At 37.0% G+C, this 23,026-nt stretch overlaps 1 protein-coding gene across 8 annotated transcripts in view; it reads left to right on the forward strand.

The window, feature by feature from the left end:
- Nucleotides 1–23,026, forward strand: part of PAM (peptidylglycine alpha-amidating monooxygenase) — a 289,915-nt gene that overhangs the window by 258,094 nt on the left and 8,795 nt on the right. For all 8 annotated transcript variants that reach the window (XM_012721812.1, XM_012721814.1, XM_012721815.1 and 5 more), the window contains 7 exons: nucleotides 5,851–5,967; nucleotides 7,289–7,361; nucleotides 8,402–8,612; nucleotides 9,301–9,501; nucleotides 12,617–12,732; nucleotides 17,643–17,742; nucleotides 20,387–20,440. In XM_012721812.1, coding sequence (XP_012577266.1) covers nucleotides 5,851–5,967; nucleotides 7,289–7,361; nucleotides 8,402–8,612; nucleotides 9,301–9,501; nucleotides 12,617–12,732; nucleotides 17,643–17,742; nucleotides 20,387–20,440 — 872 coding nt within the window. The remainder of the gene's footprint in view (nucleotides 1–5,850; nucleotides 5,968–7,288; nucleotides 7,362–8,401; nucleotides 8,613–9,300; nucleotides 9,502–12,616; nucleotides 12,733–17,642; nucleotides 17,743–20,386; nucleotides 20,441–23,026) is intronic.

Consider the following 23,026-nt stretch of genomic DNA (forward strand, 5'->3'; position numbering starts at 1 on the left):
TCGAAAACTTGAAAAGAACGCGCCTTAAGACCAGAAGACTGGCTCATACAATGCCAGGAGTTGGAGGCAAGGGTTGAAATGATTAGTGTAGTTGTTAGTAGTTGTTAAACTAATTATAGAAATGACAATCCCTTAGACACCAACCTCTAGAGACTGTAATCCCAAGCAGGTGTCACATTGCTGTGAAGAGAGTCAAGGGCACAGGCCAGAAGTAAGGATATAGCAATCGAAGGCCATTGTAGAATCTCTGGTCCTTTTCAAATTTGACATAGGCATTCAAAATCAACAAAAATGAATCACTCCACAAAGGATTGAATCACTCCACAAAGGATTGGGGCATGTCCAACGAGAAGAAGACTGCTTAGGGCAAGATCAGCACTGGCAAGGGGCAGCAGCCCTCCTGTCTGCCTGTGACCATGCTGGGCTTTTCTTCATGGCCTCCCTCAGCAGAGCCAGCTCAACTCCCAGGCAGCCTGCTCTGACCATGCAGGCATCTCTTAGGAACCTGTCCCTTTCAGGGCAGCTCTTTCTGCCCACTTTTGCCTATGCAGTCATTCTTTACCATTCCCTCTCTTTTATAATAAGTCTTCCCTTTTGGATGTAACTAATACCTCAGTCTCATGGAGAAACTCATCTGAGAAACTCACCAGTGCTGCTGAAAGAGCAGCTCTGGTGAAACTTCTACTGGAGTTAACCAACAGACCTCACTCTCCAAACCCAATATCTCAAAAAAAAAAAAATTATTTCAATAACTTTTTCTTTGTTCTTTTTGTTCCTCTTTGTGATGTGTCTAGTGCTAAGTCCACCAGGACACTAATTCATCATCCTGCTTTCTATTATCTACTGTTTATCCTCCTCAGAGACTTTTCGCAAAGTGTATAGATTCAGGAGTGTGTGTTTTCAGTTTGTTATTAATTTATATATTCCATTAAAGTCTCTGGCCTGGGCCCTCCCTGGTGGTGCAGCAGGTTAAAAAGCAATTCTACGAACCTAACTACTATAGCAGCCTCAACATGAGTTTGATCTGCCTGCCCTGGAGCTGACCCTCATGGCACAGTAGACCTTTCCTGTCTTGCTAGCTGCTCCCCTCAGAAGTGTACTTCAGTTAAATCTGCTGTTCTTCTCCCCACTCTGTCTCTGGTGAATTCTCTCACTGACTCCACCTCTGGCCTGTACCCCAGTTATATATGCATAAATAATAAATCAAAACAAAGTGTCTGGCCTTTGTGTAATATACATTTCTCTGCTAGCACTGAATGAACATCTCCACTTACTTCATCACTTGAAAACCTATGGTCCTTTCTTCAGCTAATAGTCTTAATTTATATAATTACAACATTATATTTTGCTTCTCTCTTCAGTTGCTATTATTTATTTTGTATTCCCTTAATTTTGATTGATGGCACAGAGGTTTATTTTTCCCTTGCAATAGCTATTTCATTGTATGGATATGGTAAGGCATTTCTTCTCAGCCTTATCTAAACTGTTTGATTAGCTGCTAATGTGCAAAATCATTAATGGGAGATCCAAACCGCTGAAATAAAGAACTGATGAATTCCAGCCCCACAGGCCTTATGTAGTTCAGTCTTTTCAGCTGAGTGCTTTTTCAGAGGAGCAAACAAAAATCAGCAGTGCTCCAGGCACTGTGTGAAATGTGCAGGGTATTATTATATGCTGTAAAAAGTTAAATGTAGTTGAAATAAAGACCCTCTCCGCAGCATATAATGTGGGTTGCTGCTTTTCAACACTAAATAAGCAGTTTGCTATAGCAACGGTGTATCCTGTTCTATAATCTGACATCCATTTGTGAACTGTTCAAGGGTTACCTTTTTTTTGAATTACAAGAGTTTATAAATGATTTTATTTAGCAGATTCAATGTGTGTATCTGTGTGTGGTTTTCTTCTTTAAGGAAAAAAAAAAAAAGCTTTCTTTATGGCATACCCTGTAATTACCAGAAACCACCAGCTTTTATAGTTGTATGGAGTGCCAGGTATCCCAAAGAATTAGGCCTGATCAACCAGTGACTGAGTGACTGAGTACCCCTTCATGCTTCCAGGGTAAACACCTAAATATCTATAAAGGACATCACAAAAGGTTTTCAGTAAAATGGTAGGGGCTTTTGTGTTGTCCTTGATTCCTTGAAAGTATAATCTTAATAATTCCAGAATCTTGTTATTTATGTCATTGAAGAAAATTAATATATTTAAATATGTGAATACAAATGGCATATCCTTGGGGTTTTTTTGTTGTTGTTGTTGTTGTTGTTGTTATTTTGTTTACTTATTTGTTTGTTTGAAAGCTGGTGGTTAAATGAACAGATTATCTAATTAGTAATCTAGAATTTACCTAATCATGATGATCCTTAATGGATACAAGGGAAGTAATATTATGAATAAGAATCATAAGACTATAATATATCATAGCATCACATAAAATTATCTCTGTACATATTGTGATAGCAAAGAAAAACTAAAGGGCAAACCAAATTATTAGTTGTTACATTGTGATAAGATACTGAGAAATGGTGAGAGGGTGCCCACAGTACTGTTGTGACAACAAAATATCAACTATTTTATATATGTTTCTGTGTTTTGGGTCTGTGTAGAAAAGCCATCTGGTGATAGGGATATTTTAACTCACCTGCTCAACTACTCTCATTTGCTACTTTTTCATTCCACCTAACTGGCTGTAAGGATTTGGATCTGGGTTATTTATATTTCTTCCTTAGCATAGCTTTTTGCTTGGACATTATCTCCAACACTTTAGGTCCTTGATTATGACTTACTTAAATGGCTGCTAGTGAGTCACTTAAGCTACAGTTTACATTTTGAAATATTTGAGTGTCTGGAAAAATAAATTAGGTAGGGCATTAAAAAGACATGCTTTAGGTTATTTAAAAGGAGTTCATTGTCTGCTCCCATTGGAAGAGAGAAGGAAATCCCCCATTCTACTTTTTCTCTGACAATTTATAGGTGTGTTATTTCCTAAAACGATAAGAACTATCGATTTAGGATTGATAGTTAATATTTCTGATGAATCATAAGACAAACCAAAAAGACAATTGCACTACTACTGCACCCCTTTTGTTGGGTAAACTATGAACAATTAAATATTTCAGGCTTCCTATATGGTTTTTCATTTTGTAAATAAGAGGAGATATGGAATTTAGCATGCTTAAGTCAGGATATACAGCAGGCAGTTGGGCTGCCACTATTAGTAACTGTTGGAGGAGAGTTTGAACACTACTTATGAAATGGATAGCATTTGGTAAAAATTATGATCGGGCCCACCCTGGTGGCGCAGTGGGTTAAAGCACAGCAGTAAGAAGCTAAAGCCACTTTAGCATGAGTTTGAATCCCACCCAGAAAGTGACCCACATGGTGCAGCAGATCTTTCCTGACCAGCCTGCTGCTCCCCTCAGCAGTGTTCTTTGTCAGTCAGCCTGTTCTGCTCCCCACTCTGTCTCTGGTGAATGTCTCACAGCCCCTGTACCTCTGGCCTGTACCCCAGATCTGTATGCATAAATAAATAAATCTCAGAAAAGATAATAATAATAAAAAAGAATTATGAGCACTTGGTAACTTACCATGCTACTATTGATAATTGAGGGGGGAATAAGTTGGAGCAAAATTGTGCAACTGTTTCTCATGCCCAAGCAAATAAACTACAAGAATAAATGAATGCTTTAGGGAAACAAAAGGAAATCTAAATATTATCAGTGGATTCTATCATTATCAATATCCTTGTTATAAATACTACCAGTGGGGAAAATGTGCATGGAATCTCTATTTCTTCTTACAACTGTATGTGGAGTATGCAATTATCTCAAAATCTCCATTTAGATGAAAGGGAAACCAGTTTAACGTCTTATAGTGCAGAGAAGCATAATTATCACATTATCTAGATTACCATTGTGTCATTACAAATCACTGAAATTTTCCCTGAATAATGAAGAATATAAGCCTTAAACCTTAGAAGAGGAATAAATGAAGAGATTTCATACTATGACTACTGAATATGCAACTGATAGCACTCTGTGAGCCTAGAGGTACTGAGATCTTGTTACCCAATGTCATCATCATCATCTGGTGATAAGGGATGGGGTGGAGGCAGGACCATTCATGGGTGTATCTGATACCTTTGTTTTCTAGAAGAAGAGTTATGATGTTTCAATTCAAATTGAAAGTAATTTCAGCCATAGGACAAAGCCTTTGGTGTTTCATAGTTGTAAAAAAATGTTAACTCCATGTTTACCCTTTACTATTTCTTGTTTAATAATACTTGTATATTCTACATAAGTTCTAGTAAAATTTCATTTTCCAACTTAACAATTATCCCATGAATTTATTTGAAATCTTCTTTTAGGTGATATTGCTTCTATTTCAAAAGTTTATGTATGCTTTGTTCTTGTTGATACTGTTGTGTGGGTTTAACTACATATAATAGCATAGGAAAACAGTATTACTTACATTTTAGGATGACAAAGCCAAATCAATATTTTGTGTTCAATTGAATGCATCATTATAAGAACTACTTAGAGACCTATCGTTATTTTATTGTATCAGGAAAAATAAACCCGAAATACTCTGTCAGGAAGCTCAAATAATTATGTGACATATATTTTTAATGGCAAGACAAAATAATTTTGAAATTTTGTTCACTGTCTGAAACTACATCAGTTCCATAAAAATGTCAACCAACTAATCATAGGTGTATGACAGATTTGAACAATCTGTCAGCCTTCCAAATTGCAAATTACTGCCATAAATATTTAACATTATTCAGATTCTTATCTTATACATTTGAACTACAATATATCAACAGTTTTTTGGTTTTTTTTTTTTTCACAGCCTTGTCTGAGTTTATAAAGGAAATTCTATTTTACAGAACTAGTCATTGATCATATATTGAGTTCAACTGGCTATATTTATACAGGCTCAAATATGTACTGATCCAGTCCTTTGTTCTTATAAATATAAGTTGGTCTCTTGGTCTTTTGTATATTTACCTGTCTTGGTCTTTTATATATATATAATTTACCACATAAGCGTTGATGAGAATAATTTACTTTTGTCATTTAAAACAGATAAATTCCTAGTCAAAAATTGAAATAAATATATCATTGGTGGTAATTGTGAATATAAAGAAATAGATTACTAACAAATCAAATAGCAATATAAGTGGGAAAATATATGTCAGCATATGTTCATAACATTTAAAAATAATCTAGGATAAAAACAATGCCATATCTATTTTAGTTATTAAATGAACTGTTACATAGCTGTTCATTTTATAGTTATAGAAAAGCTGGTTTTATGTTTCTAAGCATGTTTTTGTTTCAAAAATTATATAGTTTTGAAATATTTTGAACATTCTGTTCTATATCCTTATACTATATATTTTGTATTACATAAGTGGCAACTTCAATAATAAACACATTTAAGTTTAGCCTTTTTTTTGTAGTTTGAAAAAAACTATTGAGTTAAAATATTGAGCAGCTTTCCAAAAAAAAAAAAAAAAGTCCCTTTAAGCAAGTCGAGGTAGTGTTTCTCAAACTCTCATGTGAATATAAATCATCAAGGATCTTGTGGAAGCTGTCAGACCTGGATGGTCCATCTATCCCGGCTTTGTGCTCCGGCAGCCACGCTCTGTGCTACAGGCTAATAGCGTTTATGTCATCCCAGATCCCGCAGCGTGAAGGACAAGGAGTGAAGTCGGTCACACCTGCACACTTCTCTGGATACTAAATTTAGGCTCTCAAGTGGATGGGCTGCATTTCTTAAGTTTGTTGATATTCCTCTTTAGCTTATTTTCAATTTTTTTTTTTTTTTTTTTTTTTTACTATTTAGCTCTTTTGATAGCAAGTTTGTTTACCAGCAGAGAGGTCTCGGACCAATAGAAGAGGATACTATACTTGTCATAGATCCAAATAATGCTGCAGTTCTCCATTCCAGTGGAAAAAACCTGTGAGTATAGTTCTGTATGTTTTTCTTAAGTTTAATTCTGTATGTTTTTCTGTATGTACTGCCTATGTTGGGTACAAAGTGTATTACCGGGTCTGAGCTTGAAAAGAGTGTGTTGGACTGGAGTGGTGAGAAAGCACAGCTCGAAAAAGCAGGAGGCTAATTGAGTCATCCCATCTTTCATTTTTTAAATAGGAGTTTCTAAACCCTGACAGAGTATTAGAATCACCTGGGAAGCTTCGACAATTAGATCCAAATTTAGTCTGGGATGGGGCCCACACATTATAAACCTACTTTTTGAGCTCCCCAAGTGATTCTAATAGTCACTCAAGCTTAAAAGCCATTGATACACATAACTAATGAAATGAGCTGCTGGTCAGTTAAATCTGAAAATTAAAAAATAAATTCTTTAGCTAAAAATAGTCATAGCTAGGCTCATCAAATATTCACCATTAAGAAAAAGTCCTCTCTTCCCATCTTAAAATGAAGAGTAAATAAATGTCATTTTCAGCTTCTGTTAGCATGCAAAGGTAATTTGGCTTTGAATGCACTTATTATTTGGTCTTATTCCTAGATGGCATTTGGCAGCCAAAAAAAAAAGTTGGCTGATGTTCATGGTCATTGAAAGAAATGGGCAGCTGCTTGCAGAGTGTCCTCAACCATTTTAACCTGGCAGCTTCTGGAGCTCTACCGTACTCCATCTGCTTAGGAACAGGGAGCGCCAACTCCTTTGAAAGGCAGGGCGCTTTCTGCTTTGAATACAGCTACTTATGGAAATGTGGTAATTAGATTTTTTTATGGGGTTCTACAATGTCAGTTGAGGGGCCAAATCCTAATACCAACTCCCCCACTCAGTGTGTTTGAACTTGTCTTTTCAATACTCTATCATTCTTATTCTAGAAAGGAACTAAAGAAGCAGGTAGGGAAATGGCTACTAGGTTAACTAGGTTAACAGGGTGTCTAGGTAAAAAACAAAGCAGAACCCTCATCTTTGGTGTCTAAAAAAGAGGTCTGTTCCAGTTTTCAACATCTGGGTATGACAGTGTTGTCTCATGAAGAAAATATGTGCTGCCAACAACCTGCTAGGACTTATAATGGATTTGTAGTCTACATATATAGACTTTAAATGGTTGACTACCACATAAGAAGTGTCACAAGAAGCCTCTGTTACATTTTCATTTAACCATTCATTTTGGTCTTTCCTATAGTAATGCAGGTATACATTTATTGATTTACATGGCATTACAGATATATTAGCAGAAAAATCCTCACATGTGTGCTTTGGAAAGCAACATATAATTAAACAAGTGTTTTTATTTTGCAGGTTTTACTTACCACATGGCTTGAGTATTGATAAAGATGGATATTATTGGGTCACAGATGTTGCTCTCCATCAGGTAATCTTCCATTAGGCAGCTGTTCATAGAAGCAACAGAGTTATATTTTCCAAATGTTCTGTTGTCTAACTCTTCTCTTGGGGTACAGTAAGTTTATAATGAGAAAATGGAGCAGTCACATCTGCCAGAAAAATTTAGTATGTAAGGAATCTAGTCATCCTCAGGTGGGCAGCCAGGATTTTAGGACCAAGGAGAAGCTTCAGTGTAACAACTCAGTGGGGCCTCAGCCTCCCTTTTAGTTTTCTGCACTTGCTTTTCTGTCCTCTATCCCCTGGTCTGTTTTATCGGTTGTGTTTTACGTTTTCTTTCCTAAGACACCTGTGCCTTGTCTACTAAATGAAAACACCAAACTTTACTCCCTTTTAAAGACAGTATATTTAGGTAAGTTCAGAATATGAATAGGTGGTAAAGAATTTGAAACTCAGAAGGCAGAGTTACAGGAGTCTTCAAAGCATCATCTCATAAACATTTATTGTTTGTGTTTTATCTGGAGCTCATTGTACTGTTTTGGTTTTTATTAAAGGTTTTTTTATTTTATTTACTTTGGCATAGAAGAGCTGGGGTACAGGCCAGAAGTGCAGGGTGGGAGTGAGAGGATTCACCAGAGACAAAGTGGGGAGCAGAACAGGTGAATTTACTGAAATACACTGCTGAGGGGAGCAGGAGAAGAGACAGGAGAGGTCTGTTGTCACATCCCTGGCTGGGGATCGAACTCAGGCCATCGTAGTAATAGTGCTGAGACCTAAACAGCCCCTGTGCCCTCACTGAACTGTTAACAGAAGACAAAAAGGAAGTCGAGAGAAGGTAACAGAACATCCACATACTAGCTTCCATTCACCACTAACTGGATAAACATGAGCAGATCACTTAATTTCTAGAGGTTTCAGTTTTCAACGAGCTCTAAAAACTGTCTTCCTTAAAATGAGTCTGTGGGAGTTTGCACTCTCATCACCTTTGAATATAGTGCTAATCATGTAAACGTATATCAGTAATAGCCATGCCCAAATGGGTTAAGGTCTTTGTTTCTTTTTTAAAAAAAGGTATTCAAACTGGATCCAAACAGCCAAGAAGACCCCCTGTTAGTCCTAGGAAGGAGCATGCAGCCAGGCAGTGACCAGTATCACTTCTGTCAACCCACGGATGTGGCTGTGGATCCAGACACTGGAGCCATTTATGTGGCAGATGGTTACTGCAACAGTCGGATTGTGCAATTTTCACCAAGTGGAATGTTCATTACACAGTGGGGAGAAGGTACTCTATAAGATAATCTACATTTCTAGTTGTAATTCTTTTTTTTTTCCCATTGATTTAGTTTTTTATATACTAACTGGGCACAGGCCTGAGGTGCAGGGGTGGTGAGAAGATTCACCAGAGACAGAGTGGAGAGCAGAACAGGCCAATTGAAGAAGTACACTGTTGAGGGGAGCAGCAGGTGGATCAGAAAAGGTCTGCTATTCCATGTGAGTCAGCTCCCACAGCTCCCTGGCTGGGGATGGAACTCCTACTGCAGTGGCTTCAGAGAGCTTGATAGTGCGGTGAGCCACCAGGGAGAGCCCTCTAGTTGTAATTCTTAAATAGTATTACTAGGAACCACCACTCACTGAGTGGATACTAATGTCCCTGCAACAAGGTAAACTGAGCCTCTGCATCCAGCTGGCTTGTTCTCAGTCAGGCACACTCCTGCACTCACTTCTCCTAGGAGAGAAAAGAGAGCACTCCTACAAAACACTTTTGTTCAAATAGGGAGGGAGAAAATCTAGGATGTGTCTGTGGGTAGAAACTACTATGGAATAAACCTATCAACAAATTTACCTTATTTCTCCCTAGTCTCTTATGTCTAAGGGTTTACGGTTATGAATTTGGCAGATTAGAAAACTTGAGAGTCTGATTTTGGATGATTTTGCAGGCTGTAGAGCTAATGTGGTTCCTTGTTCGACAGAGTCTTCCGGGAGCAGTCCGGAACCAGGTCAGTTCCGTGTTCCACACAGCTTAGCCCTTGTGCCTCCTATGGACCTGTTGTGTGTGGCAGACAGGGAGAATGGCCGGATCCAGTGTTTTAAAACTGACACCAAAGAGTTTGTGCGTGAAATTAAGCATGCATCGTTTGGAAGAAATGTATTTGCAATTGCATATGCATCAGGTATTTCATCTTTATTTTTGTTTTCTCATACACTATACTTAAGAAATATTTGTCTTGTTTTAATATGCTCTTTTTATAATTTGTTTCTTATTGAGAGGTTTTAGGTGTTTTATATCAGATCTTCAAATCATTTAAAACTGTTAGTGTATTATAAATCATTTTAAAACCTAGATCCAATGTTCTTTATATGGAACAATGAAGAACTCAAATGATTTAACAACTCTTTGTAATAGGTTATAAAGTTGTTTCCAAACATTGATTTTTTTTTTACTTTTCCTAAATTAAGATTATCTGCTCTAGTTATTAAGGGATTAATATTAGGACGTCACACATCAGCAGCAGATGGTATCTGTTTTGTAAAATCAAATCCAAATACTTCTGGTTCACATATTTTACCCATCCCCAGGGCTTGGGTAATTTTTTAAAAAATTAAATATGTGAAAATACCTAGAAGCAAAGATGGGTCAAACACTACACGACATACACTTCAGCGACATCTTTAAAGACAGAGCACCCAACGCCACAATAGTGAAGGCAAAGATAAATAGATGGGACTACATCAAGTTAAAGAGCCTCTGCACAGCAAAAGAGACATTACTAAAAACAAACAGACAGATCACTAATTGGGAAAACATTTTCTCACACAAAAGTAGCGATAAAGGACTGATCACAAAAATATACAGAGAACTGATGAAACTCAACAAAAATAAAGTAAACAACCCCATCAAAAAATGGGCAGTAGAGCTAAAAAGACACTTCTCCAAAGAGGAAATGCAGATGGCCAACAGGCATATGAAAAAATGTTCAACATCATTCGTAATAAGGGAGATGCAAATTAAAACCACAATGAGATACCACCTCACCCCAGTGAGAATGGCACATCTTCAAAAAACTAGCAACAACAAATGTTGGCAAGGATGTGGTGAAAAAGGAACTCTCCTGCACTGCTGGTGGGAATGCAAACTAGTACAACCACTATGGAAAACTGTTTGGAGGTTCTTCAAACTGCTAAACATGGAGCTTCCTTACGACCCAGCAATCCCACTCCTAGGTATCTACCCAAAAGACACAAAAATACTAATTGAAAAAGATACCTGTACCCCCATGTTTATTGCTGCTTTATTTACAATTGGAAAAACATGGAAGCAGCCCAAATGCCCAAAAGTGATGACTGGATAAAAAAGAGGTGGTACATATACACAATGGAATATTACTCAGCAACCAAAAAAGAGAAACACATGTCTTTTGCAGCAACTTGGATGGAACTGGAAAAGATCATGCTTAGTGAGATAAGCCAGAAAGAGAAAGAAAAATACCGGATGGTTTCACTCATAGCAGGAGTATAATGGACCAGGTGGAAAATAACAAAAATAATGAACAACCATATACCAGAGACATTTTGTGGGGGTGGAGTGGGGAATGGGATCAAAAACAGGGGGGAGGGGGGAAGGAAATGCACGGGATTATGGTGATGGCACATGGGTGACTTGGTGATGGGAAACCGGCGGGGATTACAATTGAGATGGAAAAAAAATGTACAAAATGATGTAAAAATAAACTTTTGTAATAAAAAAAAATAAGAAGAATACATAATACAAAAGTAAGAATTAAATTTAAAAAAAAAAGTAAATATGTGAAGTAAGAGATGCTTATGTCTAAATACCAGCAGGAATGACCTATAAAATCTGGGTTTTTTCCTCCTCATTTTCAAAATAAATTTCGTTGACTTAAAATAAGGAAAGTAATACAAACTTTTAAAGTGAGATCCATTTAATCTATTTTACAAAATAACTTAGCCTACAATTTTTTTAAATAAGTAATAAACTAAAATAATTTAAAATGTATATATATATATATTTTGTAATATATTTTATTAAAGTTGCATGGGGTGATAGTTTTCCCAGGACACCTTCAACTTATTTAGGACTTGGAATAAAGGAACTTAGGTGATTAGGTAAAAAGTAAATTTGGCTTACTCAAGAAGAGATACTAAAGTAATTCAAGACTCTTGCTAATGTCAATTAAAGATAAATTCTCATATTGGTTTTTACCTCCTACTAATGGATAAATTTGGCAAGACCACTTACTTAATAAAGAGAGCAATCAAGTTATAACAAACAAAAGTAAATATGAGGAGAAAACAATTCCGAGAGATAAAAGAAAATCTAGTTAAAAACAGAATCTATCAAAAGGCAAAGTATACGGTAATTGGAATTTTCCCTACAATAGTGCACAATGGTAACTGATGTCGACAGTTTTCTTTTCTCTACTATGATATTACTATAAACCTTTAAAGAATGACAAAAATATCTTCCAATAGTGATTTAGTGCTGTGCAGATTATATTGTGTATTAAGCCGTTGAAATCATGATATTTAATCATCTAAAGTGTTTAAACAAAAATCAGTTTCTATTATTTTTGCTAAACACTACTATACTAAGAATATAATTTTATTACAGAATGTTTGTATAAAATGAAAGGCATACTAAAAAAAAAGTCCTAATATTTTAATTAGGAAAAATGATGATCTTAAGTATGCGTCTCATGTTTTCAAACTTAAGTTTGTTAAAATTAGATCAATCTTCTATTTACACTGTAACTTTATAGTGCTGTAAGTTTACTAATTTTTCCCTTTTTGCTTTTTTCCTTATAGCTATTGCAGATATTAACATATTTTTAACAACATGTTAATACCATAAAATAATTGGTTTAAATAAACGTATCAATACCGATTTAAGGATACTTGTGATATAGCGACAGCTATATCATTCTAGATCAATACATATATCTGTATCATCTGTATTTACACCTTAACCTATCCTTTTATCATCTGTATCTGTCTCTATTGATCTATCTATCTATATGATTTCTCCTGACTTCCTAAATGGGACTACATTAAGTTCTTCGTTTTCCTGGTACAAAGTTAGCCCCCTAACTTGTTTACCCTGATTTTATTACTCAGGAAATAATATTTTGTAAGTATTTTATTTTTCAATTTTGTTATCAATTGTCAAGACCAAGTTGAGCCTGTATATGTTGTTTTTGTAATATGCATGTACGATATTTGGAGTCTTCCATTTTTTTAAAAAAAGATTAATGGAATATGTTGTCACAGGTTTGCTCTTTGTGGTGAATGGGAAGCCTTACTTTGGAGATCAAGAGCCTGTGCAAGGATTTGTGATGAACTTTTCCAGTGGGGAAATTATAGATGTTTTCAAGCCAGTGCGCAAGGTATGCACATTTATTGCACAGGAGTCAGTTTTCATGAGAATTAAAAGTGAAATACAAATCTTGGCCTCCAATAATGCACGTGAATAATATTTAAAATAACTATCATGATATGCGAAATTTATCAGCTAGGTTGGTGGGAGTGTTCTATTACTAGATCAGTTTTTTCAGATGCAGATTAATATTTATGCAGGTCTAAAATTCTTACACAGCTTTGTATATGCTGGCAAGTTTAAACTCACTGCCTTTAGACTATCAGAAGAAAAAGAAAAAATCTTTTCATGAGTTTGTCCAAGTAGACAATCTTCCACAATATGTGAAACTAGACATTTATAGTTCTCTGAGATCCAACAGAAATCTTGTTTGCTTATTTTATGCTATGACTACACTGAGCAACAAGACTTAAAAATAGCCCTTCATGAAATTTATTCAGGTCCTAAGTCTTATTTTGATAAGAGACTACAGGCTGGTTTTGGCTTCATAAATGGTTTACAACTGTTTAGTCTAACAGTGTTTTTTGAAAGAGCAGTGGCTTTGTTCAGCTTCCATATCCTTCTGTCCCCTTGACTTACTTTCTTTGCATTATGATTGCCAGGGTGTCCAAAATGTTCACATTCTACTTGAATGTATTTGTGGTTCATCCATTCTAGGAAGTCCAGTTAGTTATAATATTGCAAATAAGAGATTTCTGAAACATTAAATTGATTGACTTTACTTGGATCAAAATGATATTATAATAAGCTGCTAGATAAAGCCCATCACTGCACTCATAACTCTTAGACTATTCTTTAAGATCAAATTTGCACTATAAAAAAAAAAAAACTTTAAAATGCCTAGTCATTTTAGAAATTTTTCTATTAGAATACTGTTATCTATTAGAGAGCCTAAGGGTTTATCAGAACTCACACAAGAGGTATTTATTAAGTTTCTGCTCTGTGTCATCATTAGACTGCTCACAGAAGTATTTCACCTGAAAAGAATCAAATATATCACAGTAGTTCAGAAAGAAAATCCATTATAGAAATTTGTTCAGAAAGAAATTCAATATATTGATCATATGTCATTTTACTTCAGTGGGGTTTCAGATTATCTATTGATTATCTGTTGATTTTCTATTTACTTTCCCTTTGAATTAGCATTCTCATATTTACTAATAAAATAAGAAGATCTTCACTTTGTAGTAGAGCAGTATTTGCCTTGATTGTCCCTTAATAATAATGTATCATCTCCATCAGGGTATTAACTTTTAATTCAAATGTGCATCTAGAAATCAAAACTAAGAACTAAGGAAAAAGTAGATTTTACATGAGCCCTGACCTCATAAAAATGTGAGTACCCCTAAATTAAAATTTCAGAAAGCACTGTGTGTAAACATCAACGTTCATAGGTCACTTGCAGTGAACAAGTCATAACGTGAGAGTCAATGCAGCAAATTTGAAAAGAGGTCTAATGCTGGAGTGAAATTTGCCTTTTCTTTCAATAAACAAGACTTGATATTAAGCCAAAACATAGAAATGGGATCTGTGTTGATTCAGTAAACTGAAGTCCATTTATGAATATCTCAGACTTTTCATTTAATTACATTATCACACAGATAAAGTTTGGCAAAGGAAATAATATATGGTATTGACTCCCACAGCAGAGGAGTTTTCAGCTAGCCAGCAAGTTTTATTTAATGCAGCTGCGCCTCTGTTGTGTCTATCCACTGCTTATTTTATGTATTTCAGTTCTCTTTCTTCAATTATATTCTTCAATCTACATTTTTCTTGTTTACATACATGAGCTCCTTCTTTATGCAGGAAAATGAGATGGTGGGACAATAAAGTAAATGGTGTCTCAAATGGTGTCAGAAAGTTCTAGAAGGCAAAAGACACATAGTGGCTCCTGAAATTCTTCTGTCCATAATCACAAAGGAAAGTTATGGTTTTGATCATCTCTCTTCACACTCTTCAGGCTGCTGTTTATTTGGTCTTGTCCTTCTGCTGATTAGCTCATGTGGAAGAAGAAAGGAATGACCCCCACCTATCTCCACACAAAAATGGGGGGGGGGAGGAAGGAGATAATGGAGATGAAAATAACAGTTTTGATAATAGTGAGCTGAAAAATCCATGTAAGATAAAAAACTTACCTAAAACAATGCAGTAAGTAGCACATCTCCATCTCAAAGGCAAGTCTTTCTGACTCTAAAGCATACAACAGAATTGTCTGCCTAAAACTACACAGGACAGAATATTCATTAAAAAGATTACAATTTTGGGGGCCTCGCTGGTGGTGCAAGGGGTTAAGTCTCAGCACGGTGACACTCTGTCAAACCACTGCAGCAATCCCTGGCCAGGGAGGTAACCCACATGGTGCTGCAGACCTCTCCTGTCTGGTTCACTGATCCCCTCAGCAGTGTATTTCAGTCAGTCTTCCTGCTCTGCTCCCCACATTGTCTTTGAATCCTCTCACCTCTGCACCTCTGGTCTATACCCCACTCTTGTATGCATAAATAAATAAATTTTAAAAAGTCACAGTTAAGTGCCTCTGACTGCGATAGAAATGAAGGTCCCAAAGCCCTCCACCACTAAGCCTTTCTCTAACCCCTTCAATGGCCCAATAGATCCCTGGGTTCCCTGGGTCAGTTTGAGAATGACAGATGTTTATTGTAATCATAAACTTGAATTGGAAACATACTGTGATTTATTTAAAGTCAATTTTCTATGAATACTTGACACACTTTATTCTCATACTTGTAATATAGTATCAGAAAATATGAAGCCCTTTACAACCATATGTTTGCTAAAGCAGTTGCTAAGAACATATTTTGGTACAGAACAGGAACTGCTGGCAATTGGCAAGTCTGCTCCCTCCCATTAGCTGAACCTAAAATAAAGATGAACCTTTAATGACAAGCTTGCAAGGTTTCAAGAAGACAGCGTTTTGATTCTGGATCTCTGTCCTCTCCTCCACATTTGTCACAGCTCATTTGATAACATGAAGCAATGAGCTTTTTTGGCAGGCTGTCTCCTGTTTCTTTTCAATGTGACAAACTGTTGCTGATTTTTAAAGAGCAAAGGCATCTCTAAAGAATGTGTTCTGCCCCTTCAACAGTGAACTAAGACAGTAGTTTGCCTAATTAGTGTCCTTTTGACTCAGCAAACCAAAGTGGGAAGATACTAGCTGATAAGCCCCTAAAGGCTCCCATTCATAATCCCTGATCATGTTTCTGAGAACTGTATACTTAGGCTGCTGGCCCCAAAGGTGAAAAAAATCATCCACACCCAGCCCAACTGTTAAGATATGCGACACTTTGGAGGCTTCAGTGGGCAGATGGAAGTGGCAATAGTAGTTTAAAAAAAAAAATATTTATGCATACAAGAACTGGGGTACAGGCCAGGGGTGTGGAGGGGTGAGAGGATTCACCAGACAGAGTGGGGAGCAGAACAGTTAGATCAACTGAAATACACTTCTGAGGGGAGCAGTAGGCAGATCAGGAGAGGTCTGCCATACCATGTGGGTCAGGTCCCTGGCCGGGAAACGAACTGACACTATAGTGACTGCAAATTGCTTCATAGTGCTGTGCTTCAACCCGTTGCACCACCAGGGAGAGCCCAGCAATAGCACTTGTAAGGCTGTTTTCCAAGAGCTGGCTTAGTGACTCTGAGAAAGTCATATAAAGTTCTCCCTTGTCTCCTGTGTCCTTATGACTGAGACGGTAATGATTTTGAATGGAAATATGTCATGAAGAAAGATGTATTAACTCTGAGTATCTGAGTAGATACAAAGCTGAGATACGTGGAGGTAATACTCAGTTTCTTTCTGTGCTGACTGAAAATATCTCAAACACTGGTCTTCAGAGGATATAACTCCAGACTGCTGTTTATCTGCTAGTATGCATTTCAGCAATAATCGAGATACCTTGAATCTTTGAAATAACTTCTTATCAGTAATGTGCAAATAGCTTTTAAAAGAGGGCATATGTAGTTGGATGGGAATAATAACAAAAGTTAATACATGATTTTTACTTTTATTGATTAAAAAGGCAAAGTTGATAGTGAGTAAAGGTAAAAGAAATATGAAGGCAAAATGTATATATAAATAAATAGGTCACCAATGCAACATAGACAAACACTTCCTATTTGTAAGAGTTCACTTTTTTTTTTAAGATTTATTTATTTATGCATACAGAACAGGGGTACAGGCCAGTGGTACAGGGGGTGAGAGGATTCACCAGAGACAGAGTGGGGAGCAGAACAGAAAGATGTACTGAAATGCACTGCTGAGGGGAACAGCGAGTGGGTCAGGAGAGGTCTGACACACCATAAGGGTCACTCCTTGGCCAGGCATCAAACTCATGCTGCAGTGACTTCTATAACTTCATAGTGCTATACTTTAGCTCATTGTGCCACCAGGGAGGGCCCAAGAGTTCTGTTTTTAAAAGACATGGATTTCTGGGACCCTCCCTGGTGGCGCAGTGGGTTAAAGCACTGCACTAAGAAGCTAAAGCCACTTCCACATGAGTTCGATTCCCACCTGCCCTGGAGGAGATCCACATGGCGTGGAAGACCTCTCCTGACCTGCCCGCTGCTCCCCTCACCAGTGTACTTGCTCGATCTGCCTGTTCTGCTCCCCACTCTGTCTCTGGTGAATCCTCTCACCCTCTGCATCTCTGGTCTGTACCCCAGCTCTATATGAATAAATAAAATCTTAAAAAAAAAAAAAAGACACGGATTTCTGCCTGACAGGGTCTGAGCCTGCTGGATGAGTTGAATGATTATCCTTGACCTATAGCTTCTTTCATGGGCATTATTGTTTTTTGGTGTGAAGATTGTGCTCATGGCTTTGTTATGTGCAGTGCATTGCTTTTCTGCCTCCCCATGGGGAACTCAAGTACAGGCTCTCCACCCTAAGGTATGCTCTTGTTTCTGCAGCACTTTGACATGCCTCATGACATCACTGCATCTGAGGATGGGACTGTGTACGTGGGAGATGCTCACACCAATACCGTGTGGAAGTTCACATCAACTGAAAGTATGGTTTTACATTATTGTCCACTGATTTTCTGTTTTGTTGCTTAAAATGTAGGGGAAATGTGTATTTTATTTGTTTGTTTAGTAGTCATGGGCAATCAAGGTATAATTGTTAGTTGTTAAAAGATCTTTTGGTACTTATTTCAGTTATTAAGTAAACTTTTAAAAAGTACAGGAAAACTTTTTTTTTTATGGAAATTAGCCCTCTGTTTCCACAGGAAATTCTTCATGGCTAAAGTAATGTCTGTTACTTAGTAAGCCAAAATTAATTCCAATTCAGTTCCAGAAGAAGTAGATGGTTTGACAAACAGCAAGGCTGGCTGGTTCCTGCAGTCCTATGGCTCTTCAGCTCTCAGTAGCTGCTGAGCACCTAGGAATCCAGCATCTGTGTCGGACACATATCATCCCAAAGAGGAATTGCTCTGCCTTTTGCCTTTAGAAGTTCAGTTTGCTCAAAATACTTAATTGGTATGTGTTCCAAGTAAATCAAACGTATGTCTGAAAACAGAACATTTCTGTCAGGATTCAGCCAACTAGAGGATTTTTTAAAATTACAGATTGGAAACAATTTGTAATTCTAACAAAAACATGCTAATCTGGCTTCTGATGTCATGCTACAAAAATCAAACTTTTAAATAGAAGAACACGAAATGCTTAAAAAATGTGAGAACAATGTGCATTTTCTTCATTTTAGTTTTTAGTAGTAGTCATGGGAAATCAAGGTAAAATTGAACAGGATGCTTATAAAATAAAGCAAGATTCATACATCAGTAGATGTGTGTGTAAAGAGAATGTAGTGAGTATGTGTGTGTAGATCTTTACATACACAACAGAATATTACTCAGCCATAAAAAAGAATGAAAATTCTCTTCAACAGGAAAAACTATGTGCAAAAAAAAGGGGAAAATGAAAGTAAATTGTTTAAACACAACATGAATGAAAATTAATTCAAAATGGATGAAATACTTGGATATGAGATCTGAAGCAGTTAACAGCACACAAATGCAAAGGCAAAGGAAAAAAAAGTGGGACTACATAAACTAAGAATTTTTATATGGTGAAAGAAACCACTACAAAAACAAAATGGCAACCGACTGAATGAGAGAAGATATTTGCAAATACACACCTGACAAACGATTGATATCCCAAAGAACTCACACAGCTCAACAGCAACAAAAAAAGGCAGCAGATTTAAAGAGACATTACCCCATGTCTCTTTAACCAGGTGCACTTTGACATGCCTCATGACATCACTGACACTTCATTTGGCATATAGATGGCCCACATAGAGATGAAAACATGCTGAATTTCACTTATTAGGGAATTGCAAAGCAAAACCAAAATGAGCTATTACCTCATACCAGTGAGAATGGCATATTATCAAAGAGAACAGGGACAACCTGTGTTGCCAAGTGTACAGAGGAAAAGGAGCTCTCAGACAGTGTTGCAGGAAATGTATGGGAAACAACATAGAAAATTCCTTTAAAAATTAAAATACCAAATGATTTTGTAATACCATCCCTAGCTGTTTATCTGAAAAATATGAAAACATTACTTTAAAAAGCTACATATATCCCTGTGTTCATAGAAGCATTACTCAAAATAAGCAAACAGCCCAAATGCCCACTGACAAATGACTGGATAAAAAAGTTGTGGCACATTAAAAAAAAATACATACAAGCTATGGCAAAGAAAAGTGAAACCAGGAGCCCCAAAATTTTCAGTCAGATACCTTGTAGGCTTTGGAGTCCAAGAAAATTGGTAACTTGTTCTTTTCAGAATTTTCCTTTGCATAACTTTTACTATTTGGTAAGAAGAACACAACTGGGGTATATGCAGAGTTTTCCATGGGCTAGTCCATTCTATCAGTAGTTAGTTGGGAGGTTCTTCCAACCCCTTGCCTCTTCAAAGAGGAATCAAAGTTGTGGGCAACAAGAAATCAAAGAGAGATGTACAGTTTACAATTGCATACCTAAACTGAGGCTTTTCAGAATAGAAAATCAGTAAATACCTTTCAAGATGCAAAAGACTTCAGAAATATAGCAAATATCTTCCTTCATATTGCAGAGAGGAGAGGACTATGGTAGTTAAATCATGAAGATTCTAGTCTTATACCACCCTAGTGACTCTCATTCAAAACAAGAATATCACCAAGCTACCACCAAGAGTGGATTTTTACAGTGCACATGGCCAGATCCTACTCAAGATCTACAGGAAAGGGGTGATAATATATGTATTTTGATAAGGCGTCCCAGGTGGTTTTGATCCATTACTGTTCGAAAGGCACTGCAATATAACATTTAATTTGCAATAGAAAATCCTCTGTGTAGTCCAGAATGCAACCAAATAATACAATTGGAAAACAGAACCTTTGCAACAGCAAGACCACATTCAGAGGCTATGCAAGTGAACTATTATTTCAGCTTTCCCTAGGAGATTTTATCTAGGATTCATGGACCTGGCATCTGAAGCATAGTTTGTATTGAAATATTTTATAATATGCTAATGTATTTGATGAATTAAGCATCTATTAAGCAGCTATTTGCTGCAGAGTAAAAGATTAATACCAAAGCTAAGCTTTCAGGTTTTTTTGTTTTGTTTTGGGGGATTCTGATTTTATCTCCTCTTGCTTTGCTATTTTGCAGGAATGGAACATCGATCAGTTAAAAAAGCTGGCATTGAGGTCCAAGAAAACAAAGGTTGGTTACTTTCCTCTTATTACTAAGAAGCCCAAAGCTACTGTGTTGAATTCCTATATGGTTCTTAATTGCACTTAAAAAATTTTAGTCAGACGAAAGTATAAAATAACCTGGTAAATTATCCATAATTTCTGCTGCATGCAAAGCCTTTGAACTTGCATGTTGCGCTACTTTTCCTATAAGTGGTGGAGCAGTGATGAGTTCAGATTCACCATGTCAAGTGATGGAAAGAGGTTGAGGAAATAAGAAATCTATAACTAGTGGGCTAGAGACATTCATAAAGGAAAAAAAGTAAGTCAGTTACTTTTGGAAATATGTTAACCTCAGGCAAGCAGAAAAACACCATCCCGTGTATTGGGAAAAGCCTTTTTGTAATGGATTTAATCTACATGACAGAGTTAATATCATAAGGGCCTGATAATATTAACTGTTCCCTAAATTATCTTAGTTCCACTGGACACCAACATGCACTTGGGGCCGTCTGTGTCTAAGGCCAGTCTGCCACAGCTTTTAAAGAAATGAAACTACCTGATTTCAGCAGACTCACAGCTAATAAGGGGTGTGTGTGTGTGTGTGTGTGTGTGTGTGTGTGTGTGTGTGTGCATGCAGGCATACAGACAGGCACGCACGCATACAGACAGGCACGCAAGCACGCAGACATGCATGCACACATGCAGACAGGCATGCAAGCATGCAGACACACATGCACACATACAGATACACATGTAAGCATACAGACACACATGCAGCCATACAGACAGGCATGCAACCTTACAGACACATGTGCAAGCATACAGACACAAATGCACATATACAGACAGGCATGTAGCCATACAGACAGGCTTGCAAGCATACACACACACATGCGAGTATACAGATATGCATGCACACATACAGAAACACACACACACATACACACACATAAATAAGCCTATCAGTGGGATATATATCAAGAATGGTGGAATGGAATTTAGCTACTGTTAAGCACCACTGGACTCCTTTGGAATCCCAGTCAAATTATTTTCTCCTTTTCCTAGAATCAGTTTATGTTTGTATATTTTCTACCTACAGGATTTTACATAGTCATGCGAAAGTAGAAGTGCTCTCATGTTTGCATAGCCAAATGATTGCTTTATTAGTTGCTTTACAAATGATTCTCCTAGATATTCAGACTTAACCCTAGGCTTACTTGTCTTCCTTTCTCATGAAAGCAGGTGGAAAAGAGATGAAAAGAAGCAAGAACCAGGAGGGAGTTTAGGGATTTTATATAGGCAGATAAGAAAATATAGCCGGCTCAAGGTTGAAAGGGGTAAGATAATATTATAAAATAAGTAAATAGAAATTGTTTGGCCTTTTCAGAAGTTCTACCCAGAGGACGCTTCTGAGTGACATTTATACCACACTTACATATTGAAGAAGTTTTTGATCCCCTATTTTTCTGTCATTGTTATATATAGAATCATTAATAACTACTATTTTCCTCGAAATAAAGATACTGGGGAAGATACTTTTTTTTTATTTACAATGGCTATCACGTAGGGAGCACAAACAATGGACTATACAAAAATTAAGTTTAATCTTTACACCAATCATGTGATAATTATTATCCCCATTTTACAGATGAGGGAACTGAAAAATCAGTATTACTACTAGGTGAGTAAGTGGTAGAGGCAGGTTTTGAAGCCAAAGCCTGTTGTCCTACCCACGACTGACTGCTATACTGCTGAGCCAGCATGACTATCACCAAGTCATTCCCATAAATTCTTCCAAGGATTACACACTGGGGATTGTTGTCATTTAGTTTGAATCCTCAGAGATTTCAAAGTAGTTTCAAACCATTTCTGTTTAAACAGGTCCCACCAGAAATTGTCGATCATACAGGTAGACACGTTGAGTACAGCGCAGCCGCACTGACCTTAACGTTGCTAAAGGATGAACAGTGCTCTCCCGTCGGTCACTTCTCTCCCCATAGGTCATTCCTGGTGCACACTGCTGAGTCCATTCCCGGGGAAAGCACCCCAGCTTTGCGGCAGACCCCAGCCCAACAGCTACTTTTATTGAAATGCCTTGTGACAGTCTGGTTTTAACAATTCGGAATCCCTGAACTCAAGTGAAGGCAGGCTATTCCTCTTTGAACCTGAATGACCCATTTCAAGTCCTCTTTGCTTAAAGATTATTTTCTTATGAAATAAGGGATCTTTGAAAGTTTGTCTTTTATATAAAAATCTGGACACTTAACCTAAAACACCCCTGACAAAAGGGAAGGGGAAACATCCTTTCACATCTAACCACCCTATGATTCCATGTTAATTGTAAATTTCAAGATTTGCATAGCCATGATGACATTCATCATTGCTGTTACGGGTCCCACTGCTGGTCAGTAGCAACAGTTTCAGAACCAGAGTTGTGTTCAGGGAGGATCAGGAAAGTGATACAAGTTTTCAAACACATAACAAATATGTCAGTATTCCACCCAAAATATAACCCTCATCCTCTCCCCAACCACATACAACAAAAAGTGAATTCCAAGAAAATAAGAAACTCACTTAGGACCTCCCTAGTGGCTTAGGGGTTCAGTCTCAGCCC

Source organism: Condylura cristata, unplaced genomic scaffold (assembly GCF_000260355.1).
Source record: "Condylura cristata isolate star-nosed mole 26May11 unplaced genomic scaffold, ConCri1.0 scaffold00007, whole genome shotgun sequence".
NCBI lineage: Eukaryota > Metazoa > Chordata > Mammalia > Eulipotyphla > Talpidae > Condylura > Condylura cristata.